Genomic DNA, 21,839 nt, shown 5'->3' on the forward strand with positions numbered 1-21,839 from the left:
AAGGTTAAGGTTAAACTGGTTTTCTGCCCTTTTTTTTTTTTTTTTTTGTCATCACCTGGTATGAAACCTCCATGGCTGCCCTTTCTGCACCTCCAGTACTGAATCATCTTCCCATCGTCAGGGGAGATGAGCCTCGTCAGGAGCGAGGATGATGAGGAGCGGCCTTATCACTCCAATACAAGAGCAAACACAGGAGTCTTTACAGCATGTCGTCTCAGAAAGCAGCACATGGCGAGATTACTGCCCTTTAAGAAGCCCTAAGACACGACCAATCCCAAGTAGTGTTTTATCTTGACAGTTTGCAGCTCTTTGTTTGCCTTTTCTGTGAAGCCTGGGGATAAAAGAGCAGCCTCTGTGAGCTGTGTCTGATTAGGATCTAATTGTTAACATTCACTGTGCCGTTTTTATTATCAGCCTGGTGTTGCCATTACAGTTGCAGGTAGAGGTCTTTTCAGCGTTATGAAGGACTCTCCCCTCGCTGCTCTCATGTGTTACTCAAGTACTAGTTAGCACTAAGGTGGCAGGAGAGGAGCCCCCAGCTCGTCGACATCCACAACAACAACAACAACAACATCAACAAACAGGAATTGATGGCGAGTGTTTATTATCTGGTTTAATTGCTCCTCATCTGGAGGATCTGACAGTTGCGGTTAATGAGAGAGGGAGAGGAGGCACGCGCTGTTGGCAGTGAGCTTCATAATGTAAGAAGTGTAAGTATGAGCGCGTATGTGTGTGTTAAAAAGAGGATAGACCACATTCCAGCTCAAAGAAGGATGTGGGAAGCATCAAATCGTCTTCTGAATTGTCAAAACACTCACCTAAACCAAGAATTTCAAGTCAAACCTCATGTTTCCTTGTACTGTATCCTGTGTGAACACTGTGCACCTGTAAACCTGCACACACATACTTCAAAACATACACGCACACACACACACACGCACACACACACACACACACACACACACACACACACATGCGTACACAACATATTAGCTCCTGTGCAGGCTGTGTACAGTAATAAGATGCGAAGCAAAGACAGGATATCGCTGAAACCGAGCCTCTTCCTCAATTTTTCATCTGGGCTGCAGCAGGTTTGGCTCAGATCCAACCAGGGACCTCCCTGACATTGTGCAGTGTCACGCACACACATCCAGGCATGGTTCGACAAAGAAAGCATCAAGACCAGTAGGCCTGCAAGCAAAGAGAGATGCTCAGAAGAGGCCTGGAGAACAGAAGGGATGTTCTCCACTGGGCCAAAAGGGAACAGTCATAAATCGAAGGTAAAGAGTATGTGTACCAGTGATATTACCACATGGTTTTAATGCCATCCAGGCTAAATACACACACACATAAACACACAAATAAACACGCATAACCACAACCAACATCAGAGGCTGCTGTCCCATTCATAAATTTCTCCCCCGTTGAGAAACATGGGCATTTCTTAAACAGGGCACACCCGCCCCTTTACTACTCCAGCTCAGCAGGCCCACATGGGAACAATTAGGGGTATACACAAGTTTGGCGAAGGTCCGTAGCAACCAGCTGCATCTGTTTTTATTTACCTTTTGCTCTGGTGCTGGATAATGTCATGAGCACATCTGCTACTGTGCAACGTAACCGTGGTTACATGCGTGGTTGACCCATGATTCTGTAATTACCCGCCGAGCGAGATGAAGAGGCCCAGCAAACCGCTCAAACCCACACATTGCCTTCCACCCTCTCTTCCTCCCCCCCGTCCCTCAAGTGGCATGAAATCACGTCTGCCTCGCCAAAACACGGCGCTGAGAACTGGTAGTTGGGATGCAGAGGATGCTGAAGTGGCATTTAATGACCAAAAGTTGTCCACAGTAGTAATTTTGACTTCATTTTGTTGTCATTAAAGTGCCAGTCAGTTAATGACACTCCCTGCCTATTAATGTAGAATCAAATGTGGTTATTCTGAAATGAGCTGAGATGAGATACACTTATCACATTTCCTGATCTGATTGCTTGTTTGCGGCCACATGGCATAAGCTGCAGTCTGACTTGTCTTTTTCTTAGACTCACTGCACTGAACTTCAGCTGCAAATATTTGAAGGTTCAGTGAGTTCAGATCAAAAGAAACACAAGACAGAGGAAGAACTGTGAATGCACGTTTACTGTAAATCAGCGGGTAAGAATGTTCCATGTTTCAAGAAACGGTGACATTCTTGTACAACCGGTCATGTAAAGAGACGTGGATTAGTCACAGGTGGCTAAGACGTCTCAGTGTTTGAGAATAAAACTTAACTCGCAAAAGTTTTCACTTTCTCCAAAGGTCTTGTGTTTGTTTGAAATACTCAAAGCAGCCAATCAAAACACGACTTGTTTATAATAATGATGAGTGATTATGAGCAATAACAATGAAGACCATATATGGATCACTTCACAGAAGCAGTGTGTGTGGGGGTTGGGTGCCACCATGCTTAGCATCTCCCAGATGTGCAAACCATATGCTCTGACTGAAATTAAAACAAAAAAGAAACAGTGAAACATGAAAGGGTTTTTTAACTTTGTAAAGACAGTTAACAGTCGATACAGATAGGGTAATGGCCGAGAGAGGCCACATGAAAGAGCCGGGGATGTTGGCGTGCTTTTTGCACCACTTATTCCATTTCCTGCTCATAAGTTCACTGAGCAGATGGGACCAAAGGCACAAGGAAGTTTAGATTTTCTGCCCCACAGCCCATTGTATATGATGCATGTAACTGCGTAACACTGCACTGTTATCATTTACAGAGGCTTTGGTGCATACGAGGAGGTCACAATAACAAAGGTGATAAAAAAGGGGGTGAAAAGAAAGTGATACTGAATCATCAGTCAGAGATTTTTTTTCTTATTTTCCACAGACGTATGCAGTCATATTTTGAGAAACTAATGAATGAGCAAAGATAAATGTCAGAACAATGTGAACTTCCCCTTCTGTTATATTGTGCCATAAATCTTTGTTCACATAAAGTTTAACTATTAGCTCAGGCAGAACACAAGTAAAATGTTACGTTCATTGCAAAATTATGTGGATACTGTTAATTTGGAAAAGTGTATTACAGGAAGGTCGACTGCCCCTCCAGGTTTCTGAAAACACATTCAACAGTGCCCTCTGCTGGTGGAACAGAGTACTGCAGAAACATTATATAGTAAGCTCTTTAACTGTAACAGAAGCTACATAGTTTAAAAATCATAACCAAAAAAAATTTAAAAATCCTAAAAATAAAAATCTCTAAATCTGAGAAATTCTCTACTTTCAAGACGCCATGCAGCGACTGTGAGAAACAATCCTTTGTTATGACTTTCTAACACAGGGCCTGTGAGGCAGCTGGCATCAGCTGGAACAACTGCAGGCTCGTCTCTACATCAGGCTGTTGTGCTGAACGGGTAGAGACGTGTTTATTTAACGCCTGCCTTGTCTGTGCCTGGATAATATCTTCCCTCAGGCAACGGCTGGCAGAGGGCTCACTGCATTTCTGCTTATATAATCAACCTCCACAGCACCGACTGACCATCACATTCACCTTTCAAGACTGCAAACAGACATGTAGCATGTGGCAGCGATGGGAACTAAGACAAAATAAGTCAATCAAAACACAGATACGACAAAACAGATGTTGTCAGAGTAATAACAATTTGTTATGCTATTTATGATTATCCTTTAAGAACTTTCCTTGAAGATAATGCAACAGTTTTTATATTTTATGTTGTTTTTTTTTTTATCAATTTTTCTTTTAAGATTTTTCCTTGAGGTAGTTGATTCCTTTTATTGTCGTATTATTTATTGCATGTACACTTGTTATGTTGCTGAATATATTCTGTGGTATGTGTTTTCAGGGTACACGTGAAATTATTAACAGCAATAGACAAAAGAACTGAAGTTTTACATCACTCCAGCATTCCTCTACATTAATGAAAGCCAAGATTCAAATGAGAGCAATTCAGAACACATTTACAAAAAAAAACCTGAACCATAAATGTCATGTCATGTATCTTATCTTATCTTATCTTATCTTATCTTATCTTGTCTTATCTTATCTTATCTTATCTTATCTTATCTTATCTTATCTTATCTTATCAGGCTTTTGAGGCAATGCACAAATAGACTCAGAAACACTTTTCACCCCTGGGCCTCCAGGCTCTTGAACAATAACATGTGCAATATATGAAGGATGTGAGCGTGAGAGAGAGTCTATAGTTTTCCAGTATGCTGTATTTTATTGTTTTTACACTGTGTGCTTTTGCATTTATATTTATTGGCATTTATTTGTTGCACTTTGGTAAGGGCATTCTGAACCAATTTCATTGTAACTTGGAGTACAATGACAATAAAGCCTATTCTATTCTATTCTATTCTATTCTATTCTATTCTATTCTATTCTATCTTAAATGAAAAAAAAAAAAAAAAAAAAAACATCATAAAGTGTGGCATAAAATGATAATATGTTCCCTTAAACATTGCTGGATATGAGATCATCAGTAAATACATCTCTACTGAAACAGTCAAAGAATTACAGGAACTTTATCAGACTCTATTATGTCCTTTTTCAGAGATTTCCCATGGTACTAAATGTTACATTTTGAAAATCAGTTGCATTAATAGAAAAGACAGAGTCCAAAGATACATTTCCAGATTGGATCCTTGACATCTCATCTGTGCTGAAATTAAAACTGCCGGCCTCCGTCTGCGTTTGAGGTGAATTAGTTGTGAGAAACTCTGCACTCGTCTCTCCAGCCCGGGTCGTCTCCTCAGAGACAGAAGAGTGATTCACTGAACATGGCTGTGCAGGTAAATTCTCAGCTTTGAAGATGGGTTTGGATGATTCTGTGATGTTGGAGTCAGTGGAGGATTTAATATCTGATATATCAGACCTGGCTGTGGGGGATTTACAACATTTAATGTCCAAAACATTAATGCATCCTCAAAAATATGTGAAATTTCTGCTTAAAAAGTAAAATTAATGGGATGTTTTATGCTGATACAACTTGTCGTGTGTCCTTCAGCAGGAGATTAACTTAACAACCTTTTCTGGGCTATTTTGGATTCATTTTATTATTTCTCCCAGTTGTGTAGTAGTTACTCCAAACTCACTTTAAACGATAAAAAGATGCTATATAAAGATAAATGATTAATTGACTGAGCAACAAACAAAAGTAAGTGCCTGGTGTGACTATAATAAAAGCCTTTCAATGACTAGTGGTCAAAATAGCATCCAGTAATTAATCACCACTTTAGTTTTACTGTGTTCATCAGCAGCACACTCACCTGTGCATGGCAGTGTGTTCTCCATGGTCCAGTGCATTTTGTGATTTGTCTCTCTGAAGGTGAGCACAACATCCACCCTGTAGAACGGCTGCCAGAGTTGTTTGTTGTCTCTGCAGGTCTGTAAAACAATCCTCGTTTAGATGTTTTACACTGTAATGAATCCTTATGGGAATAGACGCACCAACAAATGTCAGAAACTGGACAAACTGCATTATACAGGATGCACCACACTGTGATTTATCCCCAGTATAAACACAAGAGCGACTTATTGTTTCTGCACTAACCTTCTTCTGCAGGATTTGGGCTGTAGGAACAGTAATTGTCACAAACGCACTGGTCTCATCCAGGGTGAAGTTTTGTGTCTGGTTCATGGTCACGTTACTGATGGTCAGTTGTTCTGCGTCGTAGCTGCCACGTTTGGTTAAACCCATCTGTTGTTTAAAGATGTGCAGGACAGTGGTCTCTGCTGTGGGTTTAGTCACTAAATGTACAGGGTGGGGAAGCAAAATTTACAATATTTTGAGGCAGGGGTTGAAAGACAGTGTATGACCAATTATTTTATTGAAAGTCATGAGAATTTATTTGCCACAAGAAAATGTACATAATAGAAAATGTTTTTATTCTATGTGTCCTCCTTCTTTCTCATTAACTGCCTTCAGACGCTTCCTGAAACTTGCGCAAGTGTTCCTCAAATATGCGGGTGACAACTTCTCCCATTCTTCTTTAATAGTATCTTCCAGACTTTCTCGTATTAGTTTTGCTCATAGTCATTCTCTTCTTTACATTATAAACAGTCTTTATGGACACTCCAACTATTTTTGAAATCTCCTTTGGTGTGACGAGTGCATTCAGCAAATCACACACTCTTTGACGTTTGCTTTCCTGATTACTCATATGGGCAAAAGTTTCTGAAAAGGTATGGATAATAGTGTTAGGTATGATTATGACATCAATATATGTTTGGTTTCAAAACAATTGACGTAGTGCCTGCTGAGAAAAAACAACTAAATGTTCATTGTACATTTTGCTTCCCCACCCTGTAGGAAAAGAAATATGTCACTGGGAAATAATCAAAAGGCCCACTACCTATAGGACTGCATTTAACCTTCCTCTTGTGTTAGCTTTCTGTTAATATCTCTTATGTTAACGGGTTGGTTTTGACCCATGTCTTAAATCAGCTGAAAAATGCACTACAAACCATTATCTTTCATCCAATTTGTTTCTCATCTTTTGGGTACCTTGTTAGACTTCCCTATCCATGAAAATATCTGTTTTTATATTTTTAGTGTGGGCCTCTGGGCCTTTTTATTGTCAGTATGCCCCTTGATGTGCACTCTGCAAGTCACCACCTCTGCTCTGAATTGACCTCACATGTGCGGACATGTCCGTCTTTGCTTGTTTAGTTTTTGTGCAGGTATACCAGATAACAAGGCAAAATGAAAATCCCCAAAAGCTCACATGATTGTTAGAGGAGCTGGATGTCAGTGTGCTGGCTGACCGTGCACTTATGATTTCAGTTTTGGCTCTAATTATTGCTTTATAATCTTATTTTTATAACTGAATCAAAACAGACCCTAACAACACAAAGGTCATAAGTTCAACCAGAGCATTTCATAATTTAGTGAAAAAAAAATTGAATTTTTTTTTTGAAATAGAGGCTCCTGACAAAGTCCAAAAGCCTTGATGTAATAAACAAATTTTATGTGGTTCTTTTAGGTATGGAGGCTGGCGCACACCTAAGGAGTCTTCAGGGGACGGATGCAGGAGCATGAGGTACGAGTGCAGAAGAAAAAAGTGTCCCGCACACTGTCCTTTCAACTTGCAAAAAATTTTCTAGCTTTTTTCTTCTACATGTGGTTCTTTTATGCATTTAAAACCTAAAATGTGTCAGAGCTGATCCCAACACAAGAGGAAGGTAAAACAACTATTTCCACAAAATACACATAATATACAGTATGTAAATGTCAGCTTGTAGTTAGTTGTAGTATAAATATATACTGTAGTATAATGTAGTATAATATTTATACATGCAGGAAATATTTCAGTGTCCTAAAGATACATTTATCCTCAAATTAATGTGAATTTTCTTCTTCCACATACTGAAAATAACGTTGCCTGGAGGAGCTAAACAGACTAATAACCTTTATGGAGATACTTTAGGGATATCTGCATCTTCTTCTGTCAGGTTTCAATGTTATTTTATTCTATCAGTCATTATTTCTATAACTCACTTTAAGCAATAAAAAGGTATAATATGTAAATACACATTCAAGCCCAAGGATAAATGTTTGGACATATGATTAAATTCAACATTTTATACCGTTACAGCTTAAATTTCCTGCAGCAGCAAAAGAAACTAATAAACTGTTTGGGAATACTTATTTAGCAGTTTTATACTATAAGTCATTAACAAATTAAATTTTACATAGCATCTTTTAATAGTTTGGGCATAATAAGAGACAAGTAAACATCTGAAAGAAATCATGAAAAAACCTAAAGTATCACCAAATAGTTTGTTAGTTTGTGTGGCCACTGCAGGAAACATAACTGTTAGAAGTATAAAATTTCCAATTTATGCTATTTTCCAAGTGCAAATTTCACATTTATCCTTCATAGGTCAATTTGTATTTAATTTGTATTACCTTTTAATTGTTTAAAGTGAGTTAGAAGTGCCTTATTAATAACTGACAGATATCATGTACAACTTAAAAGTGACAGAAAAGGTCAAATATCCTCATAGTGGTTCCAAAAAGGCTGTCAGTTTGTGTAACACCAACAGCAACATATGTTTTTAGTCTCTAAAATTTACAGCTGAAAATTCCCATTTATTTGAGGTTATGTTTCACTTTAGTTATTTGCTGCTGATGCTGTGTAAAACTTTCTGAATAATATCCACATTTTCTTCTTTGACGTCGTCTTAAGAGTACAGTAGTTTCCAGGAAAACACTTTAAATGTTAACAATAAACAAACTGAATCACAATGTGTAAAAATAACTGCAACTGCACAAAAAATTAACCCATGAAGACCCAGCGCTACTTTTGTGGCACTTCCCAAATGAGTTTTTCTCTGTATTTAACCTTTCATAAGTGATTTATCACTATATATTACAATATTATCCTCTGTATTTTGCATTTTTTTCATTGGAAATCATGTATTTTCCCATATTTAATTTACTGATTATGTAGATGTTGATAAAAGTTCAAATTAAACTTGAGGGTTATTATATCAGAAACAGAGAAAACTCAATAAAAATTGACTTTTACTGTAAAATATACCATTAACTGAACTTAAACCCAGCGTCTCCGTCCACTGTCATTGATTCAACTCCATGGGTTTTTCTGGTGAATCAATGTTGTAGAAGATGACGGTGTTTCCACGTTCACTTTGGAGCCTCTGAATGTCCAAATGGGTCATATCTGATGACCATGAAAGATAACAAACTGTATTTTAAACTAATTATTTACATGTATTGATAGGATTAGTGGACCAACAGGATTTAAACATTTAGATCAGTAAATGCTTTTAGTTGCCAGTGGCTGTTTGAGTCTTTTATGGGTTAAAACTACCACACGTAAATGTAAAACTATTTACTCTCCATTGAAAACCATCTTCACTGTTTCTTATTTTTAAAGATCATAAAGCCTTTTGAGATTCCTCCTTTGAATAAGATTCTTGATGAAACCATACAAGATGGTGGTCAATTTCTTCATGTTTTTAATTACCTTTTGGACAAGTGGCCTCCATACTGTAGGAGTACTGACCACTGACCAGCTTTAAAGCCAAGAATTCACCTTCACTTCCTGTCACCTTTAGGAAATAAAATAAGAAATGAAACAAACTAAATGAAATGACACATGAAAAAGCAGCCATACTTTACATCCAAGCCTCTCCAAACACAGACTGGTGCAATTTGTGCCTGAAGTCACTAGATGGCAGACCATAATATGAGATGTTCAAGGGTTTTTTCTTTTACCTCTACAGGGTTCAGGACCTCCTTCCTCCTGCCTTGGACGGTGATGTTTGGTCCATTCATGTCAATGTTCATCTGGATCAAACTAGCATCCTCTAAGGCTACAATGACTTCATTACTCAGGGACAACGACCAAGACAACTGCAAAAATATTCACACCAAAACTCATTCATATCCTACGGAAGAGCATTAGGGCCACTGGAAAAAAAAAACAAATATTAAATTAAGGTCTAAAACGTATTTTTTATTATTATGCTGAAAAAAAAAGCCATTATTCTGAGAAAAAAAAAAAAAAAGTCAAAATTCTGGGATTAAAGTCACAATTCTGAAAAATAAGTCAGAGTCTAGATTTTTCTTGTCAGAATTCTGACTTTAATCTCAGAACAATGATAAAAAAAAAATATTTAAAACAGTGAGAATTCTGAGAAAAAAGTCAGAATTCGGGCTTTAATCTCAGACTTCTGACTTTTTTTTTTTTTTTTAATAATAATAACAAAAAAAAATATATTGGACCTTAATATTTTTTCCAGTGGCCCTGATCTTTTTCTGTAATATACAGTATCCCTCTGTATATCCACTCATTAAAATAGTGACTTTACTACCTCATCATTCCAGGCGTCATACGGAACTTGTCTTGTCACCTGAGGATACATGCAGAGAGGAAGACACTTAAATAATATACAAACATGTAGTTGAAATAGACTGATAGAATAACCTGATGTATTTACCTGGATGTATTCTGGATCACACTGAATGTATTCTCTGTCTAGAAGCACAGAAACCACTGGACATTTCATCACGAAAATTTGAGATCTGCCTCTAATTCGATTTATCCTCTTCTCCAAATTTAGTGTGAGAACGTAATGTCCATACTGAAGAGTCAATATACAGACAGAATAAAGTCAACATCAAGCCCAAAAGGAAAACCACAAAAGGTTTTTAGTACATGGTCTCTGTTTAATGAACTAAACTAAACTCAGATAAACTCAAATAAACTAAACCAAACTAAACTAAACTAAACTAAACTAAACTAAAATAAAATAAACTAAACTGAAATAAAATAAAATAAAATAAAATAAAATAAAAAATAGACACCTCATGTTTAGTACTATTAGAATTTCTATTATTTCTCTTAATTATTTCTTGTTATTATCATTTTATTTCATTTTAGCTCCCTATGTTTTCATATGTAACCATCTTTTTACTGCGTATGGATTATTTTCTCCTCATTATCTTCTTTTCAAATGTTTTTTCTTGCCAATCACTAATTAATCACCAAACATTTTGATACTTGATTAATCAGTTTAACTCATTTTAGTGACAAATAATAACTGATTCCTTATACTATACTCCTCTGCAACACTAACACTTTAAAGTGTCTTTTAAGCCTTATTTGGCTTAATTGGTCAACTGAGATAATAATCAACAATGAAATAATTATTAGTCGCAGCTCTGTTTGATTGACTGACCTGTTTTTGGACAAAACATCCAGTGTATCTGACTCTAAAAATGAAGTTGTCGTCTGGCTCTCGATGCAGTGTGAATCCACAAGCAGCCACCTGGAGGTTTAGCTGATCCAGAGACGTAAGGTTGGCTTTTGGAGAGATTTTTTATGTAACTCTTGTTTAACCAGGCAAGTCATTAAGAACAAATTCTACATGGCGTTAATACAATATAATGAATTACCCTGGATCTGCAAGGCTCCAGACAGCCAGGCTCCCAGTCCTTCAATCCCTGTACTGTGAATTTGCATCTCCATGTACTCAGAAAAACATGACACGTCTCCTTCTGAAAATACCAGACACTTTCTCATTTTCTCATGATGCTGAATTCATCAGATTTCATAATAAAATAAAGCTTTACCTGCAGGGGCTGCTGCAAGGGAGTCAACCCATTCTCTTTTCTGAATGGAGAACACGTCCTTCACGGGAAAACACAATAAAAAGCTGCAGAAAAAACAAGAAATTTGAGAATATTGCACAGTTTAATTAGATTTTTTTAACCTTTTGGTATACTCACATAGTTCTAAAGAGGATTCTGAATCTTATCTGATCCATGACCATGCAAGCAAAGAAATCCCCAGCACATCAGTGTCAGATCCTCACCTATTTGTAGGTGTAAAAAGGCTGATGTCACCTGGTAGAAAAAAAGAAAAGAAGAAAACACCTGTGTTTGCACTGAAGTGTGAATGTAAAGAGGAAGAAAAGAAGGAAGGAGTGAATTCTTCTTCCTGCATGTGTGAAAAGCAGGTACTTGTAAACTTGTAGAACTTATGAGAACTGAAGAATCCATAAAAAAGTAAATTACACTTTAATGTTTTTTGGTTTCTAAAATCATCTTACTCTTACAGTATCACATGTATTATCAGCTCTTAATTTGACTTATAGGGTGGGATTTATCTGAGAATAGATGACAAAACAATGTGGAAAAATCCCCATACATTTAAATAATGGAATCTGCTTTGAACACATAGAATTCTTGTTGTAGCCTATACATTAATCCTCAAAGACCCAAAGCATCCACTGATCTGAAGTGTTTAATAAATTTTGAACCACTAATCCTACAGTTAAACATTTCCCATAAAATGTAGTTTCTCATCTTTTCATGATCAGATTTGACCCATTTGACCGTTCAGATGTTCCATAGTGAACATGGAAACACTCATTTCCAGCATCATTGATTCACCAGTAAAAGTCATGTAGTTTGTTAGTTAATGATATATTTTGTTGAAAAGAGTCACAATTTCTTCAGCTTTTTCAGTTTTTCATGAGCTCAGTTTTTTCAGTGAGTCCAAAGAGGTAAAAGTAAAAACTATAATATTTGTATCTGATATGCAATAAAAGTATACCTGAAATAGTCATGTAATGTACAAGTGTCTCCAATTTATGCTTAGTTTACATTTCACTGCTGGAACAAGTTTGCAGTCATGTCATTTGCATATATGCATGTCATATCCTCTGGAGACCCAGCAATGCATTTTTGTCCTCTGAAGGGGACAAAAGTTTAACAGTTTTACTTAAAAAAAATTCTGTCCATTGCAAAGGACATTCCATTAAAAAATAACTAAATAAATAAAAATAATTTTAAAAATGTTTCCGAAAAGACTGTTGGATTATGCAGTTTCTTATCAAGACAACTGTTTAGTGTAAAAAAAAAAAAAAAACAAAAAAAAATCTAAAACGTTCACTTTCCTGGGTCTCAGAAGGATATGCATATTGTTTTTTCGTACTCCTCTTGACTATTCATCCAAAGGGGTAAATTTAAAACTACAATATTTGCATCTGAGATGAAATAAAAGTATGCCTGAAATAGTTAAGTAATCTACAAGCGTCTCCAATTTATATTTAGTTTACATTTCACTACTGGAACAAGTTTGCAGTCATCTCATGCTTTGCAACAACACACACTTCAGATCAATGTCAGCAAATAAATAAAATAGAATAACTTCCAATGAATTGGTTTGAGATCTGGTGACTCATAACACTATTTGATCATTGCTTTGGATGATGGCATAGCTGAGAAGAAACCACTCTTTATTCCTTTTATTTATTATACATGCAAATATAGAGCTTCACAGACCAAAAGTAATATTCTACAGGAATCTCATAGTCCATCAAGTTACCTTTCGATGTGCTATATCAGGAATATTAATTATTTCAACACCAGACACTTTCAATGAATATTTTACTTGTTATTAAATGGGTTTTGATTAAATTAATTTAAATACACAGCTTATTTCTTAATTAAATTTGTAAAGCTAACATTGTCATGTCTTTTACATGTGCACAAATGTTGACTTTTCTTCACTTTGTCAGTGGTCTAAAACTTATTTCAAGAACTGTTTGTGTCTCCAATAATTTTCAAATTGCTGACCTATTAGCCTATATATCACGGATGTATTATTAGGTCGATGCTATATTTACAATAAATTTATAGTTTTCTCATTGTCCACCTTTTGTTTGGGGCATTTCAGGTGTAACTATTCTTGGTGGGTTTGGGTGAGTCTTAAAGGTGATCACGGAGTTTTAGACTTTACACTTAAAAAGTTGTAAAGTATAACTTATAGAGATATGGAATTATCGTGCCATAAAAACTTATTTTAATTAAATAAGACGATTAATTGGCGCTCTGATGTGAAAGCATTAACTAAAATGTTGTTAATTTCCACTTTTGGGATCCCTACTAAAGTAAAAGTGAACCCTCCCAAATGGATGATGTCATCTCTACAAGGTGAGCAGCCATTTTGTTAGCTAGCTTGAGGTTAAGGAGGTTAGCCGACGCTCAAATATGGTCTGTCTGGTTTGATTTCCTGCTTACATTTCAACGACTGGGATAAGTAGTTAATATTGTTTTTTCCGTACTCCGCTTGACCATTCGTCCTTTGACTGAAAGGGGATTTTTATTATTGCCGACAGTAAACACAGCGCGAAACAGACTGGTCATTCATTTAACAAGCTGTCTTGAGTTTGCTAGCTTATTAGCTAGCATGCTAAGTTGCACACGCGTGTAGTTAGTGGCGATAAAAATATACCGAGCTGTTACTGCCGTTACGTATTAAATGTTCAGGACTTTGGGAGTGGGTGTTCGTCCACCAAGCTCACGTTTGACTGCTTTTGTGTTTTCCTCTTAGTGCGTAAAAGTAAACTTTAGCGAGAATCGACCCCCGCTAACAACTCGTGTGGAGCACTCTTGTGTTTACTAATAACTTGGGCTTTGTCAGCTGATTCCTCTTTGGACCAGCGCTTAGCCCTTTAGAGACATGTCAGAGTTGTATATCCGAGTGGCTGAGGATGAAAACGAGGAGCCGATGGAGATCCCGTCCGAGGACGACGGGACTGTGTTGCTTTCATCCGTGGCAGCCCAGTTTCCAGGCGCGTGCGGGCTGCGGTACAGGAACCCTGAGTCCCAGTGCATGAGGGGGGTCCGGCTGGTGGAGGGGGTCCTGCATGCACCCGAGAGTGACTGGGGGAACCTGGTCTACGTCGTCAATTACCCCAAAGGTGAGGCTGGATCATGGGGAACTAAAGTACCTTTAAGTATTTCTCAAATCTCTTTAAATGACCATATGTATTTGGATATAAACCATAAACTCCATTAAACCACCAAAGAGCCATGAAGGTCATTATGGGAAAGGGCAATGTGACCAAAAATGTCTGTAATAAAACATTTTCATATCAGCCATCGATAATTCCAAGACAAGCATGAAATCATCAATTGTTTCCAGATTTATTCATCCATTTTCTTCTGAGTCACAGATTATGTTGTGGTTTCAAGCATCTTTTTGATGGTCAGAACATTTCATTAATATGGAGGTTGATCATTGAAAATATTTGAAGTCTTCATTCAGCAAATTCAGCAAAACAATGCAAGATAATGTCTTACGCGTTTTGGAAATGCAAGCAAAATAAACCCTAGAGAAATAAAATGCTAATGAGTAAAATTATGGGATGATGATAGCTAGTCTCAAAGTAAAATTCTCACAATGTAATAAAAACATGTAGTGGTGTGGTATAAAAATATAACTCATTTCAGTTTTAAGGAATTTGTTTATTATTTTTCATTTTATCTTTTATTTGGCACACTGATATATATGGGGATTATGACATTTAAATACACAGCAATCTCTGCAATGTGTGTAGAGCTTCAGTCCATGGTGAATTTATATATTTTAATCAGAATCATCTTTATTCACCAAGTCTGTAAACGCATACAAGCAATTCTTTGCCAGTAGATGTTGTAAATTAAGAAAGTCTATATACATATTAACTCTATATACATAAAGACACTGTATCAACTTGTATACAGCAATGGTGCAATTTAATTTATTTAATTGTGGATATCAAGACAGTGTTTAGTGTAAGTGACTGCAGGGAGAAAGAAGCTAGACTAGAATACCTTTTTAGGAGACAGTTCTCTAATACAGCACTGAGACTGAATGTATGACAAACAGGCATAAAAATGGAGAGAATACATACATCAGAGACAGACTGGTGAGCGATATTAGCATTTTACCATACTTTGTGAATGTTTTAAGTTAGGGGTCACCAACCCTGGTCCTCGAAAGCTACTATCCTGCATGTTTCCCTCTTCCAGCACACCTGATGGTCATTATCAGACTTCTGCAGAGCTTGATGATAGACTTATTATTTTAATCAGGTGTGTTAGAAGAGGAGTACATCTATAACATGCATGATAGTAGCTTTCAAGGACCAGGGTTTGTGCCCACTGCTTTAGGTACATGTATAAGGGTTCAGGGGGCTCTCGCCACAAGAAAATGCTGTTGTTTCCGATGAAAAATATATAATTTCATATAATTCCTGGCCCTTATCACCTTATCTGTACACAAATATTAAGAAAAATTATGGAATAGATGCTAAAGAGCTGCATTAAAGCTTAAAAACACAACACACTGAAGACGTCCATAGAGACAAACTGCAGCCATTAGACCCATCACTTATATTTGGCTCAGGTGTTGCCTAATATGACTCTGGTCCTGCACCTAAGCCGTGGAATGCTGGGGAAAATCCTGCCCATAAGCCATTTTATAAACTACCAGTATCTGCAGAACCTTACTGCAGTGGTGTTTGGCCAGTGGCTAATATTAGTCTTCTCAACTGGAATTGCTGACTTCTTACAGTTAGTTTTTATTCAGCTACAAATGTTTTGATTAATTACCTTGAGTTTGATGTTGCAGATGTATTGAGGGCAGGCTCTAGGCAGCAGTGATTAATGATTACTTCTTGACTTCGAAATTAATCAGTAAAAAGTCTGAGTAATTTACAGAGTTAGAAATGTCAGAATTCTTTTCTAGCTTTCATTCAAGCTTCTTAAATGTGTATATTTTCTGGTTTCTATCCTCTTCTGTGACTGACTGTATAATGAGTTTCTTTGGCTTATGGACCTAAAAAGACATTTGAAGATGCCATTTTATGCTTTGAGAAACCATTATTGTGACATTTATTAGGCCAAACAATAACTGATTAATTTGAGATTATAATCAACAGGTTTAATGACACTTAAGATGATTCCATGATGTATTGTTGTTCCTAGATTTGCCTTTGTAGAGGAATGCTATTGGAGGCATATAAATCATGTCTTTATTTTTGATGTCATTGTGCTTGCAGCAGATTGAACTGTGTTTCTTGATGCAAGACTTATTCTTCATAGATAATAAAAGGAAGATGGATGAAATAGATGCTGCGTCGGCTGTCAAAATCAAAAGGGGTTTTCAGAAAACGTCGGATCTCATTGTCCTCGGGTTGCCATGGAAAACAACTGAACAGGATCTAAAAGATTATTTCACTACTTTTGGGGAGGTCATCATGGTGCAGGTAATCATGTGGCTTATTATTTTTGTCAGTATTTTGTTTATATTTAGACAAGAGTGTAGTTTTAGTTCAAAGTTTGCGGTAGTGTATAACCATGCTTCTTTACTCTTGATTTCACTCCAGGTCAAGAGAGATGCAAAGACTGGCAACTCAAAAGGGTTTGGCTTTGTCCGATTCACCGAATATGAGACACAAACCAAAGTCATCGGTCAGAGACACATGATTGATGGACGATGGTGCGACTGCAAACTCCCTAACTCAAAGGTTTGTTGCCTACCAGAGTTGTATAACGCATCACAAAGATGGCTATAAACAATCTAAAGGTTGAACATGTGCTAGTTGAAGAATCGCTCAACATTGTATGTTTGTTGCTCCCTGTTTTCATTTTGAATTGGAATCATTTGTATGCATTTACTTGTATATTGTTTAAGGCCAAAACTGGTATTTGGAATTTACATACATAGGCATTAAAATTATAAATCTGTCAAATTTTTAGAGTAACAACTAAAAACTTTGTTGAAATAAATTTTAATCTGTCTTTCGATTCAAGTAAAGAAAGCAGAAATCAAGAATGTAATGCTTAAAATATTCGTTGTCAGTTTTTCACATTCAACTGCAGGAGCCATAAATAATGAATGGAACTTTGCTTGAGAACACAAAGTTAACTACAAAGACAGGGAGCTGCAACAAAGCTAAAGCAGCAAATACATATAAAAAAAAAAAATACTAACTGTTGTAAAAATGCTGAATATCAGATCCAGGCTGATTAACAGTCAGTCATTCACCTTGATTTTAATGACTGTTAAAGTACAAGGGATTGGAAAGGTAATACTGGTGTAATCATAAAAATGATATTTGAAAAAAAGCATTATGTGGGATTTTAAGACCAAAAACCAGCACTCTTGAGATGACGTACTCAAAGAAACTTTGTTTATTTCAAGGCTTTGTTTGTGCACAGATAAGAGCTCACACAGCAACCAAAGGACAGTTGTGGTGTGAGGAAAGATCCCTCCTGACCGTCCAAAAGGAAGGCACTTATGTACCCAAAACTTGCCATGTTAGGTGCTTACCGCACTCATTAGGCACATGATAATAATACAGGGTTCCTGCGGGGTTTTAAAAAGTCTTAAAATACTTGAATTTACAAATCTGCATTTAATACCTTTAAAAAAATCTTTAAAGGGTATTAAATTTGATATGGTAGGTCTTAAGTTATGTTGCCATACGCTTGTTTGCTGTTTTCTGTTTTTAAATGTTTGGGAAATGTCCAAGCTGCAAAGAAAATAACGTTGGTCTATTCAGTTCCAACCTGACAATTTATGTTGAGCCAATTATCACCAACTTTGCAGCCCCTGGTTACCTCCACCAGGAGGTATTGTGATCACTTTGCTTTGTGTGTTTGCATGGTTGTTTGTTAGCAGGATAACTCAAAAAGTTATGGACGGAATTTCATGAAATTTTCAGGAAATATTCATACTGGCACAAGGAAGAAATGATTAAATTTTGGTGGTGATTGGGGAGGGGGGCAGATCTGTCTTGGCAGAGGTCTGCGCTCTCTGAGTTCTTGTTAGAAATGATCACACAAGTGAAAAGTAACTATGGGGAAGTGCAAATTTAATAATGCCTGGTTCATTCTTGACCTGGTTGACTGAAGTGGAGGGTGTTTGTAGTTTGCTGCAGCTTGTGCAAGGCATCAGTTCAACTTGGAACAATGGGAATCAAGGCATTGAAGTAAATAGATATATTTTCCTAAATGCTAGGGGTCATAGATTTTTGCAAGTATGGCTGTGAAATGGGCATTAAATTCTGTTCTAAGTAGTCTTAAAAAGGTCTTAGTCTTAAATTTAACTTGTAGAAACCTGTAGGAACCCTGTAATAACAGTTTGCACACAGGATGATATTTAAAGATGAGAATGTCATCTTCTTGATACAAAGAACAATCACATAACAGGACCTACAAAGACCATAACGGATTAGGATACTGACAGAAACAAGATTAATGAGGAATATGAACACAACTGGGACCCAGTCATTTTTCTATCACATTGCATTAATTTATTTCTTTTTTCTACATTCAGGCATGTCCAGATGAGCCCATGAGGAGCCGTAAAATCTTTGTTGGCCGCTGCACCGAGGACATGACCACCGATGACCTGAGGCAGTACTTCATGCAGTATGGTGAAGTCACTGACGTCTTCATCCCAAAACCTTTCAGGGCTTTTGCCTTCGTTACGTTTGCAGACGACCAGGTAAGACTCCCCTCCACAGACAGTGTTTTGATACTAGTTTATGCCTTTGTCTTGCTTTTCTCACCTGTTGCTTCTTTCCTCAGGTTGCCCAAGCCCTGTGCGGAGAGGATTTGATCATCAAGGGCATCAGTGTCCACATCTCCAACGCTGAGCCCAAACACAATAATAGTAGGCAAATGATGGATCGAGGGCGGTTTGGGGCTGGCGGGTTCAGTCAGGGCTATGGCAGTAATCGCGGTGGGCTGGGCAGCGGTAGTGGTGGGGTTAACTTCGGGGCTCTCGGCCTTAACCCGGCAATGGTTGCAGCTGCTCAGGCGGCGTTGCAGAGCAGTTGGGGCATGATGGGCATGTTGGCTAACCAGCAGGGTCTGACCACAACAACAGGCACAGCCACCACCACCCGAGACCAGACCTATAGCTCTGCCAGCACCAGTTACAGCAGCCCCAGCTCTGCTAGCCTGGGCTGGGCTGCAGGCACTAACACCGCCTCCAGCAGCGGCTTCAGCTCCGGCTTTGGCACCTCCATGGAGTCCAAGTCATCTAGTTGGGGAATGTAGATAGCATCCAGTTGACCTTTTCTGTTTCTGTTAGACTAATCTGGTAAGTATACCAATGGGCGGGCTGCTCCGATCTTAAGTTCCTATTATTTGAGAATACACTGCCTTTTTATTTTGTTACACAGAAAATTTATATATGGCTGATTATGAAGTCATGCATTGAATGGGTGCAAAGTTTATTAGTGGAAACCGCCACACTACGTTTTTTCTTTTTGAGGAAATGATACACAGAGATGACTGTGCATGCAAAGTATATATTTCTAAACATGCACGAGTATCTCACAAGTCCCCCTCAGCCCCTTGTACAATGGGCCTGGTTTATTGTAATGATGTATCTGTATGCAGTTGATTGCATCTTTTTTGTTTGTTTTTCTGTTTGACGTCTTACGGAAACGCCTTTATGAAAATCTCTTCTGCAGTTCACCAACTCTTTCCCATATTCCCGGGAGGAAGCGCCTCATTGGCTGCAATGTTCGACCGATCTCAGTATCAGTTCCCCTCTTCCCATGTGTAAATGCTTTGTCATCAAAGAACACAGCTTCACTCTGCATATACTGTGTTAGACGGTGGGTGTTGTCTTTTTTTCCTCTCCCCTTTTTTACGGATATAGAAATCCTGTCTGCTTTTGTCACTTTTTCGAGATCGATGAGTGGGATTGGTGTTGGACAGAGTGAGACTGAGAGTGAGCGAACGGGAGAGCAAAATGAAAGGAAGCACGTGTGAGAAGTTTTTTGTTTTTTTAGAAAAAAAGCGACAAATGCCTGCGAGAGTTGAGAAGAACCTGTGGCTTTGTGCGAGTGTGAGAGGAAGAAGCAGGTACGAGTGTGTTCCTAATGGCCATCACAAGGACATTTAACTGCGTCTCGAGATCCCTAAGGTCTCCTTTCTCTCATCGTTCCCTCTCAACCTTAATCCTTTAAAAACACAGTGAAATGTCAAGTGCTTTGAGTATTTGTATACTTTGCTAGCTTTTTTCTTGCTGTCTGATTTGATGTGAATGCTGTGTCTGGTTGTGTGCTTTATTTTCTCCTTGTTACCACCCTCTCTGTGAAAATGTGATTTTTGTGCTGGTGAAGTCTGTGTGGGAGTAAAACACTGGGGGGAGCTTGAAAGTGTGTTGAGCTCAAGAGGTTGATGTGGTGAGTGTCTGACAAGTTCCCAATGAAAGTTTGTGTTTGAAGCGGATACGAATGCATTTTCTATGTTTTGTGAATCAAAGGGAAGTCTGAAATAAAGCTGATTTTGACTAGGTATAACACCTTCTTCACAGTGAGTTCTTTTTTTTTTTTTTTTTTTTTTTTTAATTGCTACAAACACTTTAATTTATGTTTAGGAACCTCGGACCAGAACTGAATTCAGGTCGGAATCAGTTATGGAAAAGCTGAAGACTTGGGTGAGGTTCAATGTCGGGTGAAACAATGGAAACTTCACTGGTAATGAATCTTGTACAAGTCTGTAGTACAAGTTAAAACAGACCATAGTCAAACTGGGCTGAGGGATTTGTTCACAGATGGCAAAATTGGAACCAAAGATGCATCTTTATCCTAAAATGTGAATTCTGTCAGTACATGTTTGCACTTCATCTACAAATAACTCCTAAGTTGAGTCGTTTGCTTTCATTATGAATTTGTAGAACTGACTTCTAAGTGAACTTTTATATTTTTCTAATATTTGAAGATTATTACTTTTAAAATGTTTATAAAGAGCTTAACACTCCATGTAAAATAAACATGTATTTATGTGAATACCCTTTTTGTCTTTCGATGGAGATTAAGTATAGTTTGATGAGTAATTTATAGCAGGTGTCATGTCCAGATGCCATTTCTGAAAGCCTTCTGTAGTATCACTGTGTTGCCTGTAGGTGGTGCCCATGTGTAATATTTTGGGAGGATTGGGTTTATTTAAGCCTTACTGGAGGCTTAGGCTGCTTTCACTCTTCCAGCCTTAGTGTTCAGTTCTTATTTCCTGTTCAGATCTGATTTTTTTTTTTTTTTTCCATTGGCTTTTCAGGTTATTTCTTTAAGATGTGACCAGTATCAGCTTCAAGTATGAACGATAGCAGTGTTTAGATCAATCCATTCAGTAAAAAGTCCTAATACACAGTGAAACTACCCCCTGTGAGTAAAATCTGTGCATTCAGTACCTGGTGTTTTAGATAATCTACAGTATGTAAGCATTATCAGTATTCACTGTTCAGGAAAAGGCCTCTGTCATTGTTTTACCACTACATACGATGTTTTGGATTCACTTAACTGTTGTACTCATGTATTCACAGCAGGTGGGTGATTTCGTACCTGTGCAGAATTGTGACAAAACTCTGGTCAGTTGAATGTAAAAGTTGCAGAAAGTTCACATTGAAAAAGATTACGTTCTATGTCTTTTTTTTTTTTTTTGGAAATGTTCATGCAGAAAATTAAGTTGCATATTAGCAGAAAGGTCAGATTGGTTACTCATTTCAT

At 37.5% G+C, this 21,839-nt stretch overlaps 2 protein-coding genes across 3 annotated transcripts; one reads left to right on the forward strand and one right to left on the reverse strand.

Annotated features, from left to right (window-relative positions):
* Positions 1–3,314: 3,314 nt before the first annotated feature.
* Positions 3,315–10,063, reverse strand: ciroz (ciliated left-right organizer protein containing ZP-N domains). Its single transcript, XM_030138175.1, has 8 exons — positions 9,975–10,063; positions 9,849–9,887; positions 9,250–9,347; positions 8,999–9,083; positions 5,560–5,756; positions 5,276–5,393; positions 4,733–4,885; positions 3,315–3,388 (listed from the first exon to the last, which is right to left on the reverse strand). Exons 3-8 carry the CDS (start codon positions 9,319–9,321, stop codon positions 3,315–3,317), a joined length of 699 nt encoding a protein of 232 aa, XP_029994035.1. The 5' UTR covers positions 9,322–9,347; positions 9,849–9,887; positions 9,975–10,063.
* Positions 10,064–13,483: 3,420 nt separating this feature from the next.
* On the forward strand, positions 13,484–20,638 carry tardbpa (TAR DNA binding protein a). 2 transcript variants are annotated; one of them, XM_030138365.1, is made up of 6 exons: positions 13,484–14,246; positions 16,414–16,577; positions 16,698–16,838; positions 18,653–18,823; positions 18,907–18,991; positions 19,800–20,638. In XM_030138365.1, the coding sequence occupies exons 1-6, from the start codon at positions 14,006–14,008 to the stop codon at positions 19,892–19,894; spliced, it is 897 nt and encodes a 298-aa protein (XP_029994225.1). In that variant the 5' UTR covers positions 13,484–14,005; the 3' UTR covers positions 19,895–20,638. The 2 variants fall into 2 exon arrangements, with proteins under 2 accessions (XP_029994225.1, XP_029994224.1); XM_030138364.1 differs by having other exon boundaries at positions 13,485–14,246; positions 18,907–20,638.
* Positions 20,639–21,839: the final 1,201 nt, after the last annotated feature.

The sequence above is a fragment of the Sphaeramia orbicularis genome, chromosome 7 (genome assembly GCF_902148855.1).
Source record: "Sphaeramia orbicularis chromosome 7, fSphaOr1.1, whole genome shotgun sequence".
In the NCBI taxonomy this organism is placed as follows: domain Eukaryota; kingdom Metazoa; phylum Chordata; class Actinopteri; order Kurtiformes; family Apogonidae; genus Sphaeramia; species Sphaeramia orbicularis.